This window comes from Armigeres subalbatus, chromosome 1 (assembly GCF_024139115.2).
Source record: "Armigeres subalbatus isolate Guangzhou_Male chromosome 1, GZ_Asu_2, whole genome shotgun sequence".
Taxonomy (NCBI): domain Eukaryota; kingdom Metazoa; phylum Arthropoda; class Insecta; order Diptera; family Culicidae; genus Armigeres; species Armigeres subalbatus.
In genome coordinates, this window is record NC_085139.1 from 42,294,947 (window position 1) to 42,310,854 (window position 15,908).

General features: G+C 39.5%; 1 protein-coding gene and 1 long non-coding RNA gene across 3 annotated transcripts in view; both read right to left on the minus strand.

The window, feature by feature from the left end:
• The window catches only part of LOC134224842 (uncharacterized), a 47,869-nt gene extending 44,129 nt beyond the window's left edge, over nucleotides 1–3,740 (minus strand). Inside the window, exons 1-2 of the long non-coding RNA XR_009983083.1 lie at nucleotides 3,544–3,740; nucleotides 3,355–3,447 (exon numbers count right to left, since the gene is read on the minus strand). This is a non-coding gene — a long non-coding RNA (uncharacterized LOC134224842). The remainder of the gene's footprint in view (nucleotides 1–3,354; nucleotides 3,448–3,543) is intronic.
• An 827-nt stretch (nucleotides 3,741–4,567) lies between these two features.
• On the minus strand, nucleotides 4,568–12,539 carry LOC134208318 (protein C3orf33 homolog). 2 transcript variants are annotated; one of them, XM_062684323.1, is made up of 5 exons: nucleotides 12,482–12,539; nucleotides 11,962–12,108; nucleotides 5,812–5,871; nucleotides 5,222–5,742; nucleotides 4,568–5,161 (listed from the first exon to the last, which is right to left on the minus strand). In XM_062684323.1, exons 2-5 carry the CDS (start codon nucleotides 12,049–12,051, stop codon nucleotides 5,056–5,058), a joined length of 777 nt encoding a protein of 258 aa, XP_062540307.1. In that variant the 5' UTR covers nucleotides 12,052–12,108; nucleotides 12,482–12,539; the 3' UTR covers nucleotides 4,568–5,055. The 2 variants fall into 2 exon arrangements, with proteins under 2 accessions (XP_062540307.1, XP_062540306.1); XM_062684322.1 differs by having other exon boundaries at nucleotides 12,377–12,533.
• Between the last annotated feature and the right edge of the window lie 3,369 nt (nucleotides 12,540–15,908).

The following is a 15,908-nucleotide window of genomic DNA, read 5'->3' on the forward strand; positions in this document are numbered from 1 at the left end:
CAACATCTTTCAAATAGGTGTTTGTTCCTAATAAATTGCATTGAAGACACTGGCAATACATCGAGTCACATTAAAGCCACTTACCAGTTTCAGAAAATCACAATGTTTCATTTCCGTTTAAGTGGCGTCGCAATATTCTACCCATCTGACTTCTTGGGTGGTTTTCAATTCGATGTGTTTCATATCAGAAACAAAACAGATAAGTTGCAGAATTAATAACACTTCGGTTCATTGCTGTTACGACAGTGTTTCTGATATGTTGCAAAACACTTTGAGCTCAGCTGAGCAGTATTTTATTTTGACAGTCCCCTGCATGTTCCGTATAAGGTACAATGAAGTTACAAATGACTTTGTTGTTTATGTAGTGCACTTGTAGCAGATTCTCCAAATAGAATTGTTGGTGTGATGGTTATAGTAGAAGGTTGCAAATCTCAAGGTCCATGGTTCGATTCCCGGTTGGTTTTTGTGTTTTTATTTTCATTGTAGCCGCAAGATGTTGCAAATAGGCTCCACCTCTTGCGCTTTTTGTGTCACAAAGGAGTTCCAAATACGACGCGTTGTGCATAAGTCAGACCTTTAGTAAGTCACACCACAGTTGTTGTTACTCACTGAGAAACAAGAGGTGTTGCTTGGGAATGTCCCATCTGCTTTTCGGATCGGCGCACGGAAAAGATTGCAGGAAATGGAAGAACGCGGCATAATCGAGAAGGTACAAAAAGCCCCCGAATGGATAAGCGGGATGTCCGCCGTACCAAAGGGTAAAAACGATTTCAGGTTGGTGGTCAATATGAGAGGACCAAACAGAGCGATCAAACGAGAGTATTACAGACTACCTTTGATAGAAGAAATGAAGGTGAAACTGTATGGCGCTAGGTATTTTACAAAACTCGACCTCCGAAACGCGTATTACCACCTGGAACTCTGCGAAGAGTCACGAGACCTCACTACGTTCCTAGCGGAAAACGGAATGTACCGTTTCACGCGTCTCATGTTCGGGGTGAACTGCGCCCCTGAAATATTTCAGAGAGAAATGGTTCGGATCTTAGCTGGTGTGAAGAACGTAATCGTATATATTGACGATATACTGATATTTGCGGCGACACTTGAAGAGCTACGTAAAACTGTGGAGCAAATAATGGACATCTTGAAAGCCAATAACTTAACGGTAAACGAGTCCAAATGCGAGTTCGACAAAACACGCTTACAGTTTTTGGGACACGAAGTGGACGAAAATGGATTTCACATCGAAAAATCTAAAATAGACAGCATCTTGAACTTCCGACCACCAACTACAATCTCTGAATTGAGAAGTTTTTTGGGCCTAGCCACGTTTATTAGCCCACATATTCAAGGATTTGCAGATATCAGTCGTCCATTATGGGCGATGACATCTAAGAGCTCGTGGACTTGGGGTCAACAGCAACAGACATCTTTTGAGAAAATCAAAGAACGTATTGCGCAATGTACAGTCTCCCTTGGATTTTTCTCGGAGCACGACAAAACTGTCTTGTACACGGATGCTTCTCCGGTAGCGCTGGGAGCCGTTCTTGTACAAGAAGGTAACTATAAGTTTTCTTCCACTTCACTCTACTTTTACTCATTTCTAAATTTCCCTAGGCGAGGATGGAAATGCTAGAATTATTAGCTTTGCTTCAAAGGCTCTAACTGAAACCGAAAGGAGGTATCCACAGAATCAGCGAGAGGCACTGAGTGCCGTTTGGTCCGTGGAACATTTTGCTTTCTTTTTGCTAGGCAGGCGATTTGTCCTGCGTACTGATGCTCAAGGCGTAGCATTTATCTTAAATCGTACCCGAGAAGACGCTAAGAGAGCCCTTACTAGGGCAGACGGTTGGGCTCTTAGGCTCAGCCCGTATAATTATGAAATTGAATATGTTCGTGGCAGTGAAAACATCGCCGATCCTTCCTCACGGCTATACAGTGGCAAAGATGAACCGTTCAATGAGGACACTAGCCCCTGGGAGGTTGCAGCGCTTGAAGCTAACATGGTTGGATTTTTGACAGAGAAAGAAATAAGAGACGAGACCTCGCGTGACACTACACTCCAACAGGTCATCAAGTCAATTACTACAGGAGATTGGCCAAATAATCTATCTAGATATCGAACCCTAGAACAACATTTATCGGTAAAAGAAGGAATTGTCGTGAAAACTGGATGTGCAGTAATCCCTAACGAGTTACGCAAAAGAGCACTCGAAGTAGCTCACGTGGGTCATCCTTCCGCGTCAAAAATGAAAACCATATTGCGACAGCGTGTGTGGTGGCCTGGAATGCCGGGTGATGCGGAAGCTTGGGTTGAATCGTGTTCAACTTGTGCGATCAACGGCAGGCCAGAGAAAACGACACCAATGCAACGCGTGTTCGCGCCTAAAGTTGTTTGGGATACGATCGCTTTAGATTTTAACGGACCATATGCCAGGTTTGGTGGCATATCTGTCCTCGTTATCGTTGATTATCGTTCACGATATCTGATGGCGAAACCCGTTAAAAGTACGTCGTTCGAACACACAAGACAAGTTCTCGAAAATATCTTCGAGAAAGAGGGATTCCCCAAAACTATCAAGACCGATAACGGACCGCCATTCAACGGGGAGGATTACAGACGTTACTGTCAGGAAAGAGGAATACAAACCTCCTTCTCCACCCCTTTGTTTCCTCAGCAGAATGGACTAGTCGAGGGATATATGAAAATTGTAAACAAGGCCATGAATTCCGCTACATTTAACAGCACCAGTTTTGTCGACGAGCTACGTGCCGCCATCAATGCACATAACGCAGCTGTTAATCGTGTAACGCGATTTGCTCCGGAAGAAGTGATGACTGGTCGCAAAATCAAGCGAGGCCTTCCACTTGTCCAACACGAAAAAGTTGCAATCGATGAAAATCTTTTGGATGAACATGACCGAGATGAGAAACTACTCAGCAAGCAACGCGAAGACAAACGTCGAGGCGCCAGAGCATGTCGTGTCAAACCAGGTGACGTAGTAATCGTCGAGCGTGCAAATCGAGCAAAAGGAGACTCTAGATTTTCACCTAAACAGTACACAGTACTAGAGGAACGAAACGGATCATTAACACTTCGAGATGATGAAGGCAACTCTCTTAGAAGACATATTTCCCAAACGAAGAAAGTCAGCATGTGGCGTGATAAAGATGAACGATCAACAGTAAGCACTAATCAGACACCCGTGTACAATCATCAGGCATCAGCGAAAGTTAGTCAGCCAGAAGAACCAATAATTGTCCAACGAGCACCACGAACGAAAACTACTCCAGTATACTTGAAGGATTACGTACGGACCGTTGATTCCTTGTAAGTTAACAGCATTTGTATACCTTTTCATCAAAATCCCTCATACTCGTAGCATTTAAATAATCCAGCATATGTCCAGTACGTAGGCTACTTATTTATAATAATAATGTATAAACCTGAAACGAAAATAAAATAAAAAAAAAATGAATGTAACGAATTGTCTTCCTCCCTCGAGGATTACTTGTGCCACAAGCGAAACGACTATTGAATACCTTTTCTGTGGAGATCCTAACAGTTATCCTTGAGGAACATTACTTCATCTGGAGGTCGATTTCCCGAAGGAAGTGGTAATCATTAAAAAAAAAACAGTTATTGGTGCCGAACTTTCACTTTACAAACGAAAAAAAAAAATGAATGATAAATATGACAGATTGAATTTATGATTGTTAGTCATCTAGCGGTGAGTGAAAGAAACAATGTTCAGTCCGTTTAAACCACTGAAAAAAAATGGATTTATGGATTTGTTTACACGGAAAGTTCGATAGGCCTTTTCATGTGACACTAGCCAAGTTTGAACACTTGTTTGAACATGTTTACATTCTAAATTAAAGCTGTCCCTTCCAAGGAGGACTTGTCAACGATAAAATCCAGGCTACTGACACTCCATGGTTTAGCCTATCGCTAGATCGTAGCCAGGATGTCCTGGGCACAAATATTTCCTCATACAGCGTTTTGATCATGACAGCTGTCTATGTCTTTTAATAATGCTTGTCACAGGCACGATAAAAACAGCTGTTTTGAAACATCTCGTGAAAAGGCCTTTAATGCAGTGGATGTGCCATCAACCATTGCACCATGACGTCATTTGATATCATTCGAGGGCAATGTTTATATGTTTTTACCCTTGTTTAAATGAGAGTGAATTATCATGAGAAAAATGTTTACTTTTTTTGCCATGGTTTTGTTCGCCAATAATGAGTATTTTTTCCCGTTTACCATATACAACTTCATCTCTTGCTTATTTTGCAAGCTTAATTTTCTTTTCTCTTTTTTTTATGGGGAAAAGGGGAGATGTGGGCTAGTTATGCGGTATTAGAACTGCTACAGTAAACCGTTAGAAAAGTCATAACGAATAACGCGCATCACAGCATGCCATGCGCGACACCACAGCCCACGCGCATCATAGTAGGCGGCGACGAGAGCTCGTCCTCTTTCAGATTTGGCAGCCCAACAGGCAACACGTGTTCTTGGTTTCATCCGCGATTTACAAGTGATAAAGTCTGTCGGTCAGACCCACACATTAATCAGTAGCTTTTTTAGCGTTTTATTCTTATTTATTCATCTTACAACTTCTTCAAAACCCGTCAGTAAAAAAAAACAAATCAAATTCTTTGAGGTCGAACCAAATTAATGTTTAGTAATAATGAAGTAACAAAACAGAATTATTGCTTGTATTATTGTCGTCAGTTGCAAATTGAGCAAACTTCAAAAACCTGTGTGACGCTCGATATTGTTTGTTGCTGGCATAAACAACTCGAATAATGACAACTCTGGTTCGAGACACCTCCAAACTGTAACTATGATATCTCAAACAGCGTATACTTCTATCAAACTTCGCAAATTACTATGAATGTAAAATATGTTATATTGCAAACGGCGTAAGTACTAGTAACCTGTCATTTCACGTTAAAACTACGAACATCCGAACGAATGTACTCAACATGTTCGGTTGATTTGTTGCGCTTGTTTGGCAGCAGGCAACTAACGATGATTATAGCTCTCGTTCATCGCACCAACTCAGGAACACGGTACGATTTCGGCGACAAGCGTTGTGTCAAGCGGTCGCACATGGATTGCCACAATCTAACAGGAAGAACATTGGGCGGCAGTCTGAAACGAGATACAACGCCATTAAATTATGTTCCCCGAATTGTGATGGACATAGCTCACGTGTGTTGCCACAATCCGACGCGTCGATATTTGGCTTGACTCTCACTGTGAGCCAATTTCTTAAAGTACGCATTAACCCGCTGCTCATAAGGATCCTTGCTGGCCAGCTTCACTCGAGGCACTGGAGTATTCAATTTCGCAAAACCCAACTGTAGTAGGGCTTGACCCAGGTCAACCTTTCTGAGCCATTTCTTGTCCGCGGAAAGTTCACTGAAGTAGACACAACACTCGGCGTATTCCTTACCAGTATCTTTCTGGTGGACGGGAACAAAAGTAACCTGCCGATTGACGACCACCGTCTGTAGCCACGAGTACCCATTGGCATTGACATCCACCCCGGCCACCTTGACCGGGAGCGTTTTGCTGGACCAGAAGAAAATGTTCAGTGGTGGACGGTGTTTGACCACTAACAGTGGACCGGACTGAATCGAGGGTTCGATTTTGGTCACCCGACCGTATTGTGGGATTTGTTCTCGGATAAAGTGCCTCGGGATGTCCGAGGGCTTTCCAAACCGCGTGAGCTAAAGGTGTGGATCGAAAAGACGATCTTAGTTTCGAAAATGTTTCTGTGTGCTTTGTACAATACATACCGGTCTGATTTTGTTATATGCAACAACGAACAGGATTCCAGATACCGTGTAGGTCGCAATCTATGCAGGAAAGGAAAATGCGGAAAAAGAATGTCGTTCAATTAAAAAAACGTTTTTGGAGTGAATATACACACCTTGATGTGCGAGAAAGAATAATCAAAGTAGCATTAAACTTTTCTAACACATTTATTATATGTTATGCTAAAATTGGTTTGAGTGAAAAATGAAGAAGGTAACAGAGATCTTTTTACACGAACTTTTCCCGGGATTTTTTTAATTTTTTCGAGAAAATCTTCACAATTTTGCTAGGAAAATTCTTCTAGTCTTCCTCTAGAATTTTCTCGACAAATTATTTGAAGATATCCCATGAAACTCTTCTGTATTTCCCCGAAAATCTACTAATTCTACTAAACATCCTTAGGGAAATTCTCGCGACTTTGCCCGACTGGCAGTGATAGTACCGTGGACCCCCGGTAATATGACCGCTTTTAATCTGAACACTTTTTAATTTGAACCCCGTTGGTTTGAACATCGTTCAAATTAAAAATGGTTCAAACGTCATTTAGCACGTGGAATCCAGAGAAGAAAAATGAAACATCGTGAAACGGAACGCAGAATCAAAACAAACCAGCAAAGAGAGCGGCCAGAAACCAGTTTTTCTGATGCAAATAGAGTAACCAGAAGTTCAAATTAAAAATGAACCCCGTTAATTTGAATGAGGTACCGTTCAAATTATCGGGGGTCCACGGTATACATAGAAGAAAGATGTCTGAAAAGCAGCCAGATTTAGTCCGGGAGTTGGAAGGTGTTAGCTTTACTGCAGCAATAGTGACCCTTTTCAGACAGCCTGGTTCCTTATGACCTGTCAAGTGCCACATATATCTATCTATATAAATAAAAATTAGTTTAGGTTCCCTTCCCTTCCTTTGATATTTCCTCATTTGAAGTTCTGGAGTAAAATTGAGTAAATCGTGAAAAACTAAAATTAAGAATCGTATGGAAACTTTGCTTGGGTAGTTCGTAACGCGCATTTTCGCCTATTATGCAGGACAACGTCTGCCGGATTGACTAGTTTACAATAAGATCGACCTGTTTATGCTTTCATTACCAATTGGATAATGGATCCATAAACAAATTTCCAGATTTTAAAATCCAGCTCGTGTATAAGTTTTGAGTTTAAAATCATATGAAAAACATTTTGAATCAATCTCATCAAATTAATCCTTTTCCGGATTACAGACGTCCGAAGCACCAACGGTACGCATTGATTTTCAAGGACAGTAATTCTTATACTCAAATTGAAATTTATATCAAGTGTCGCTCAACCTCGTAAATAAGGATGTCTAAAGACAAATATAAGTATGAATTGACGTGAATTAGCTTCTGTTCTTCTTTTACGAATAAAATAGATCACAGTCAGATATTAAAGAGGTTTGATGTGGCTTCGTAGAATTCCAACCAATTACAGGGCTGTTACAAACTGACCAAATTCCAATCCGCGAAATCCGCGACTAACAAAATGAAATCCGCGACTACAAAAACAAAACCGCGACAAACAAAAATAAGCGAATTATCACGTAAAAACACATTTCAATGCACAATTTCAATACTGTTGTTTTTTGATCTATCAATGCTTTGATCAGTAGAAAACGTGAAAAAAATATGCCGCGTGATGTTTTGAATGGCGAATCAGAAATTATTTCATTGTTTATAAATAAATGGGTCGTTGATCCCACTTCATAGAGCTTTGATGCCAAAGTTCACAGATTTACTGAAAATAAAGTACATGACGTTTCATATCAAGATACATTATTATCAAAAGAATAAAATCATAAAAAGTTATACGTTCAAGCAGAACTGACTTTCAAATGCAGTTTCAAAATAGTTGATGGCTATTTCACAGTCATTTCAAGGGTTTCGAGGCATGCAGTAGCATGAATTTGGATATAGAGTGATAAGAACAGTTGACGACTCCGAACTCATGATGGAACCAAAGTGGGAAACCGCCAGTTTGGATTCTACACACTAGAACTAACATCGATACGAGGTTCTAAGTAGGTTGTTTATATGGCGTTGGTCACACGGGTATAACAGCTTGGTTAATGGTAATATCTTCTTCTTCTTCTTATTGGCATTACATCCCCACACTGGGACAGAGCCGCCTCGCAGCTTAGTGTTCATTAAGCACTTCCACAGTTATTAACTGCGAGGTTTCTAAGCCAAGTTACCATTTTTGCATTCGTATATCATGAGGCTAACACGATGATACTTTTATGCTCAGGGAAGCCGAGACAATTTCCAATCCGAAAATTGCCTAGATCGGCACCGATAATCGAACCCAGCCACCCTCAGTATGTCTTGCTTTGTAGCCGCGCGTCTTACCGCACGGCTAAGGAGGGCCCCTAATGGTAATATAGAAGATCAATAACTTGAAATGTGTTAACTATTTGGAATTCCAGATGTCTAGGATTCTTATGCTACGTTTTGACAGGGCAAGTGAATTGAACAACTCAGTGAAATTCAATGGACTTGCCAAAAGTTGAACATGCCAAAACAAATAAAAGTCAACTTTCTTTTCGTTCGAGTGAATTGAACGGAAATGTTTAGACGTTCAGAACTCGATTTTACCAAACTGATTCTCCAGAGAGGTCCTAAAATTCTACCTAAAAAGCTCTGAAAAATATATGCAGAGAATGGAAGGTCTGCGGATTGTTTAACAAATTGTCGAAATAAGGTGTGCTGTCCACGAAGTGCCAGATGGAGTTATAATCTCTGCATGGTTCATATTGGAGCAGAGGGAAATACAGGACTTGCGATATTCTGCTCCTCATGGGGGATTGCATCATCTATTGACCACTGATCTTTTGCGAGCAGTGGATCGTCGGATTTGCAATCAACCGAGATTTTCCTCAGTTTCAGTATTGTACTCAAGCACTAGCAGTGTTGTAAAATGTCATTGGCATTCATTTGTCTAATTTTACGGAACCTTTTTCAAAAACTCATATCAAATTATGAGGTGTACCGAACTTATAGCGCTTATAAGGCTATATAACTTTGTCTAACAGGACACTGTTAATAAAATAGTCTGACAGCATAATGTGTTTAAATGGGTGTTGATATTTTTTAATCCAGAAAATTCCGAATTAGCGAGATCCGGACTAACGAGACGTCGGATTACTGAGGTCCGGATAAGCGAGGGGATACTGTATTATTAAAATTCAATAAAATTCAAAAAAAAATTGGACTATCAGGCGAATCCTTCTGATTCGTGCAAAACTTTTCCAGTTTTTGTTTAGATTTTTAAAAAATATGGGTTCTTTGGGAAAGTTGACCTCAAGCGAATCAAAACGTTGGCTGAGACTATCCAAAAGAGATATATTTTTTGAAGGGAGAGGTCAATTGAGCTATGACAGTGCTAAGGACTAGATAGAAAATAATTTGAATAGGCAGTCTGGAGTACTGGGAGTCACTATGGAGCAGAACTGGATGAGGCATAAGGTCGGTGCGATAACCAGCAACCCGAATTGTAAAAATATTGTACGATATTCGCAACAACATTCATGGGAATCACTCAGGTCAACAGACGGTTTTCAAATATCGTTTGGATATCAATCAACATTCATACGATAACTAAAATATATAATGTGATCAGGCTTCGGAATTCTCACTCATATGAATAAAAACCTGCGATTAATCCATTAAGCGGAGAGTGATTTTGCATGGTCCCCCTGTGAGGAAGTATTCTCACACAACATTTTTATCCGGATAGAATGGCGGGTGATAAATTCGTGATCGCCGGATAATTTAATTTTAATCCACAAATTTTCCTTCTCGTCGCCTCACCAGATAAATTTTACAAGCATATTTACAAAAATTTAGGACCGCAACGGAATTCGAACCCAAAACAATTTTAAAATGTTCAGAGTGCCCACTAAAACCACACCACCACATGAATTGATTGAAAGCAGTGGGAAATACTGCTGTATTGAATCTTCTGCTTATCGTGGCGCATCATCAGATTCAATCAGCTTGGAGAGGCAAAGTAAGCTGCATTTAAACCGTCTAAGACGAATTAAGTACTGTCCATTTAATTCCACCAGTTAATTTTCGTTATCTTTGCAGATACGTATTTCGACCACAACTGTGTGGTCGTCTTCAGTGTCTTGTACTTGACTCAAGTCGAGTCAAGTACAAGACACTGAAGACGACCACACAGTTGTGGTCGAAATACGTATCTGCAAAGATAACGAAAATTAACTGGTGGAATTAAATGGACAGTACTTAATTCGTCTTAGACGGTTTAATACATTCCACTAAAAGAGCTTAATATATTTTTCTGAAGCTGCATTTGATTTCCGCGAAGCATGGGAAGGAGGATAACAATTTTTCGCACCATCGCTTGTGCCGGAGTTTATCGCACTGTAATTTATCCGGATAAAAAGCATGATGGAGTGATCAGTTGTCGCGTGAGTGAGTGAGAAATCCGAACCCTGAATGTGATATAAATGTGTCGATATAATATGTTCGGATCCCAAAGTATAGCTTACTTCTTATACACTCATATGAAAACATTAACATTTTAAATTTTCGAGAGAGTGTAAATATAAATCCGCGATTTTCGCGACAACATTTAACGGAACCGCGATTTTCGCGACTGGAAGAGCAAATCCGCGACAATTCCGCGAAATTCGCGAAAAACGGGCCAAAGCCCAGTTAAAAAGCAGTTATCCGTCAAAAAACAACAACAAAGACTCGGTGACGAGGGGATTCTGAATGGCATATTCTTTAAGCTTCATGTAAAACACGATCACAACAATGCATCGCGAATTCCCTCGTCAGCCCAGTTAAAAAGCGGCGTTCGTTAACTGGGCTGGTGTTTTAGCCCAGTTAACGAACGGTTGCTGTATTCCATGCCGATCCGCGTTATCCCAAATGACCCACGACCGTCATAATAAAGAAATTGATCAAATGTTTCGAGCCTGCAAGCGATGTACAGCTAAGCTGCTCACTATAATTTAATTTTATTGTGGATAATTTTGATTAGGGGAAAATGGTGCAAGATTGGTTATGACTTAAGTGAGCATTATATTCACATTATTTTTACGAGGAATGGCTAATGCCGGAGCAGGTGGGATTACTTCAATACCATACTCTGTTATGAACTAGCCTTGCATAAGAGGTAAAATACTAGAAATTAACATGCAGAATACTTTAGGCATAACATACTTAGGTATTTCAATACCTAACGAATGATAATTTGTGATCCGTTTGGTATTTTAATAACAGAGTATGTTATGCCTGAAGTATTGTGCATATTCATTTTTGGTATTAACAGAGTATGAGTATAACAGAGTATAGTATCAATAACAGGTATTATTGAAGTAATTTTTCCTGCTCGGGTGTAAATGTAAAAGGGTTATACAATTGAAAAATGCACTTTGATAACCTCACATGTTCTTGAAATATTGATTTTGAGATGGTTTAGTTGAAATTCGAATTTTCTTATACTTAATTTTGTAGTTACATAATTCAAGGTTTAAAGCCAAAATTATTAATTCTTCAGCACAAATTGATATCTTCAAAGGCTTTTATATAACTATAGCCTATCAACATTAATAATTTGAAGAGATTCTCAGTAATTATGATCGATAAGATATAAATCTTTAGATATATGTCAACTTGGGGCATATGATAAACATAGGCATCATAAAACATTCATTTTAAAACCAATTTAAAAGATACTGAAACGACATTAATCAGTGTTAATTGATACTTATGTCAAAGACAGGTCATCATAAAGGTGTTTCATGGACAAATCAGCAGAATTCGAAGGAGTTTCACTATTTTACAAGGATTACCACTTAGGATGGCCATCTTGCCCCACTTTCCCCTAACTACATAGAACAGATCCACTTGTTGCTTCTCTCATTTGAGGAGGAAACATCTACTTTTTTTTGTCTTTATTATAGAGGTTTTCAGCCCTTGGCAAAAACATCTACTTTTTTACGGTAAAACTATCGGTCGCATAAGGAATTGCTGCCTATTGGTTGATTGAACGCACTTAGCCTCGATCTCGCGAATGCTGCACTACTACGCTTCAAATCAAGATAAACAAATAAATCTATAAAAATGCGCACAAAGGTCACCTACCTCGACTCCTTTAGTATCATGGCTCATATAATCACAAAAACGCCGAAAATAGCTCTTATCTTCTAGCGGTGGCGCCCGTTCCGTAGCCATACTTTTCGTTCGTATTCAAACTACTTTTATTGGCGATACTGTCCAATTTATGTTCACCTACAAAAAAGAGGAGTATGGCATGTATACAAATCGAAATATGTTTTGCTTCTGTAATAAGACGAGTTTAAACAATCCCATTGAATTCCACCACTTAATTGTATCCTGACAGATACTCAAGCTCAAAATGTTTTGCTTGTTTTTATTTTTGATCATCGCTCGGTTTGGGGATGACTTCACTGTCACGAGTCGCATTCGGGTAGGGTTTATGATTGAATAACACTCGTGAATGTCCCATTTGTTTACATTTACAGATAGTGTTACTTACACGTGAAACAATGAACTGTGAGCGAAAGCGCAAAACTATGCTTCTCCAACTGCAGATACTATAACAGGTTGATGACACTATTGGAATAAAAACAAATGCCTATACCTGCTAACCACAGATAGAGTTGAGATTGCTTCAGGTGGATGGGTGGGTTATATCGTCATCACCAGCTGAGAAAGATCTCATGCAACTATGTAGCTAGTTGAACTTGCGTTGAATGTTGCTTGATATGTTGTACGCAAAAATCGATATGTTATACAATATTCGAGCAAAGTGGAATGAAATCCCAATGCTTAAAGACATGCATGAATCCGACATATTATTTATAATCGGGCGTGAATTCAAATTCATTAGGGGCCCTCCGTAGCCGTGCAGTAAGCTGCACGGCTACAAAGCAAGACCATGCTGATGGTGACTGAGTTCGATAATTGAAAATTGTCTCGACTTCCCTGAAATACGAATGAAAAAATGGTAACTTGGCAAAACCTCGCAGCTAATAAATAACTGTGGAAGTGGTTAATGAGCACCACTGGCGGAGCTAAGCTGGGGCACATGATTTACCAAACCGAAAATTTAATTATGCCTATACCCCAAATTTGCTTTAAAAAACTGACTTTCCTAGAATTTCTTAGGGTTATTTCCGAAATATGTTTGGATAAATGTTGGAATTTCTTTGGAAATTCTGATAGGCATTTCTTCGAAAATTCTGTTGGAAATTCCTTTGTAAATTCCTGTTATAAATTCGGAAATAATAATAGCAATTCCTTTAGAAGTTTCCTTGCAAAATCTATCCGGAATCTTTAACGTTTTGTTTTGGAAACTTGTTTGAGAATTCATCCTGAACTTTCTCCAAGATATGCTTCGATAATTTCTATTGAAAATTCTTCAGAAATTCTTACCATTCCAGGAATTCCTTCCAGGAATAATTTAGAAAATTACGCAATTAACTTTTTTTTGCCATTCCTCCAGGGATTTCTTCGAAAAATCCTCTGAAGAGGCCTTTGTAAATTCATCCAGATATTACTTCGAAGCTTCCTCTTGCATTTAGTAAAACCATACATTTTTTCTTAAATTTGCTGCAGATTCCGGTTGAAAGATTTTTTCCGGAAATTTGTTAAAGAATGAATTAGAAAATCATAAGAGAATTTTCTGAAGAGTTTCTAACGGAAATGTCAATGGAATTTATAGATGAAATTTCCGACGAAACTCTGAATGAATTTCTGATTTCTCGAAAACTTACTAAAGAGATATTCGAAAGCCTTGTGGAATTTCTGGAGGAATTTTCAATGAATTTTCTTAATAAATTCCTGGATAAAATTTCGAAGCCCAAAATTCCTAGAGTTTCCGAAGGGATTTCTTAAGAAACTATTGGAATAACTCGTTTGAAAAAATCCTGGAATAATTGCTGATGAAAACCATTAAAGGAAATCTTTATTCAATTTCGGCAGCAATTTCCAAAGGAATTCTCGCTTAACTTTTCAAAAGGACCTAAGTAACATTTTTTTCATGAATTAATTTGAATAGCGCAATCAATAGCTTTCATGTTGTTCTGTTGATTGCGCTATTCAAATTAATTCATGAAAAAAATGTTACTTAGGTCCTTTTGAAAAGTTAAGCGAGAATTCATGAAAAAATTAAAAAAAAAAAAGAATTCTTCTAAGGAAATTTTAGCACGGCACGGTATGTTGACAGGGAAGGGGGAAATGCTTCTCACCGGAGGTGCAAGTCTGATCGAGCGTCTGTTCTCCACGTTAGGGGCGACTGATCTTCGTCCGTGTGCCAGCGAGGGACTCTAAATGAAACTGTGCACCATGGTCCACCGAAAATTTAGGGGGTTTCGTGTCAGACCCTTCAAGTCAGCCTTTACAAGAACACACGCAACGTGTAATCAAAAAAGAGTACGGACCGGAACAATGCCCTTGGCGGAACCATGATTTGGCGCCCCTCTCTCACAAATAAAAAGAAAAATGCGAATATTTAACAACGACAGACAATTTGAAATTCACCAAAAGTAAGACTAGATTTAGTGGTTTAAAGGGGTTTTAAATATCATTCAAGACTGCGAAGAGTACAAGAACCTTGTTCTTGAAGATCATCTGGATTGCAAAATCTGCTCCTGAGATATTTTCAATTTGATGATACTTCCAGAGCCGTGCTGGAAGTTTATTAAAAATGGGTGGGGGTTTTATCAAAACCTACGCACTGCTGGGTCTTGTTGGGTCAATAAAATCCAGCTCTAAAATGTGTCGGTCGATAGTCGGAATCGTTATTTTTTTCTAGAGTGGGTCTGACGGTGGTTTGAAACCACTTCTGGACCTAACTGGGTTAATGAAGTTCCACTCTAGGGTCACAGGGTCGAAGGTCAGAGTTTCTGTTAGATTTTCTATCGGATCTAGTCGAATCAGGGAAAACCATATTTTGGAGTGAATTAGTTGATGGCTAGGAATTGCCATTGAACCTATTTGGATCAAGTAAAATTCAACTTTGGAGTGGGTCTTTCGATAGTTTGGACCACTGGACCCAGTTGGGACAAATTTAATCAAGCTCTAAAGCGGGTTGGTTGATCGATGGTGTTCAAATTCGCTATCGGACGAATAAAAAAACTTGATTTCGCGGCATTTCTGCAATACCTGACGTACGACGAACTCCTGATCTTCCCTTCCCGAGCAGGAGAAATTGGCTCAATTATACCTAATTCTGTTATTGATACCATACTCTGTTATGAACTAGCCCTACATAAGAGGTAAAATACCAAAAAATAATACCAAAAATTTATATGTAGAATACTTAAACCATAACATACTCAGTTATTAAATTGAATTTAAATACCAAATGCATAACCAATTATTATTCGTTTGGTATTGAAATACCTTAGTATGTTATGCCTCAAGTATTCTGCATATAAATTTTTGGTATTATTTTTTGGTATTTTACCTCTTATGCAAGGCTAGTTCATACCAATTTCTGTTATCGAGGTCGTCGCTCCTGCTCGGGTTACGAACTCTCTTGCGATTGGTGTTAGTCGGCGACAAACCATTTGGGAGAATACCTTGTAGGCGGCGTTCAACAATGTGATTGGGCGGTAGTTGCTACAATCCAGCTTAGCACCCATTTTGTACATGGGACACACGACACCTTCCATCCACTCCTGCGGCAGAACCTCATCCTCCTAAACCTTGGTAATTACCCAGTGCAGCGCTCTAGCCAGTGCCTCACCACCGTGTTTAAACAGATCTCCTGGTAGTTGCCCAAGTAACCAAAAGTTCCTTTAAGAGTACGTTTTTCGCTTAATCAGCTTCACTGAGCTAACCACCCAGGTCAACTCCAGGGGCTTTGTTGTTTTTCAGCCGGCCGATCTCCTCCTGGATTTCCAGGAGATTTGAAGCCGGAAGTCGTATGTCCTGCGCGCGTGCTCCTAGGTTCATTACCATACCGCCACCGTTGTGTGCAACATCGCCTTCCAGGTGCTCTTAATAGTGCTGCCGCCACCTTTGTATCACCTCACGCTCGTTTGTAAAAGATTTCCGTGTAT

Excerpts from the sequence above, each read along its gene's own strand:
- LOC134208318 (XM_062684323.1), bottom strand. The coding sequence starts at position 12,051 with ATGGCTACGGAACGGGCGCCACCGCTAGAAGATAAGAGCTATTTTCGG. Across the intron at positions 5,743-5,811 it reads CATATAACAAAATCAGACCG|CTCACGCGGTTTGGAAAGCC; the intron begins GTATGTATTGTA and ends CCACACCTTTAG. Across the intron at positions 5,162-5,221 it reads GTCGGATTGTGGCAACACAC|ACTGCCGCCCAATGTTCTTC; the intron begins GTGAGCTATGTC and ends ATCTCGTTTCAG.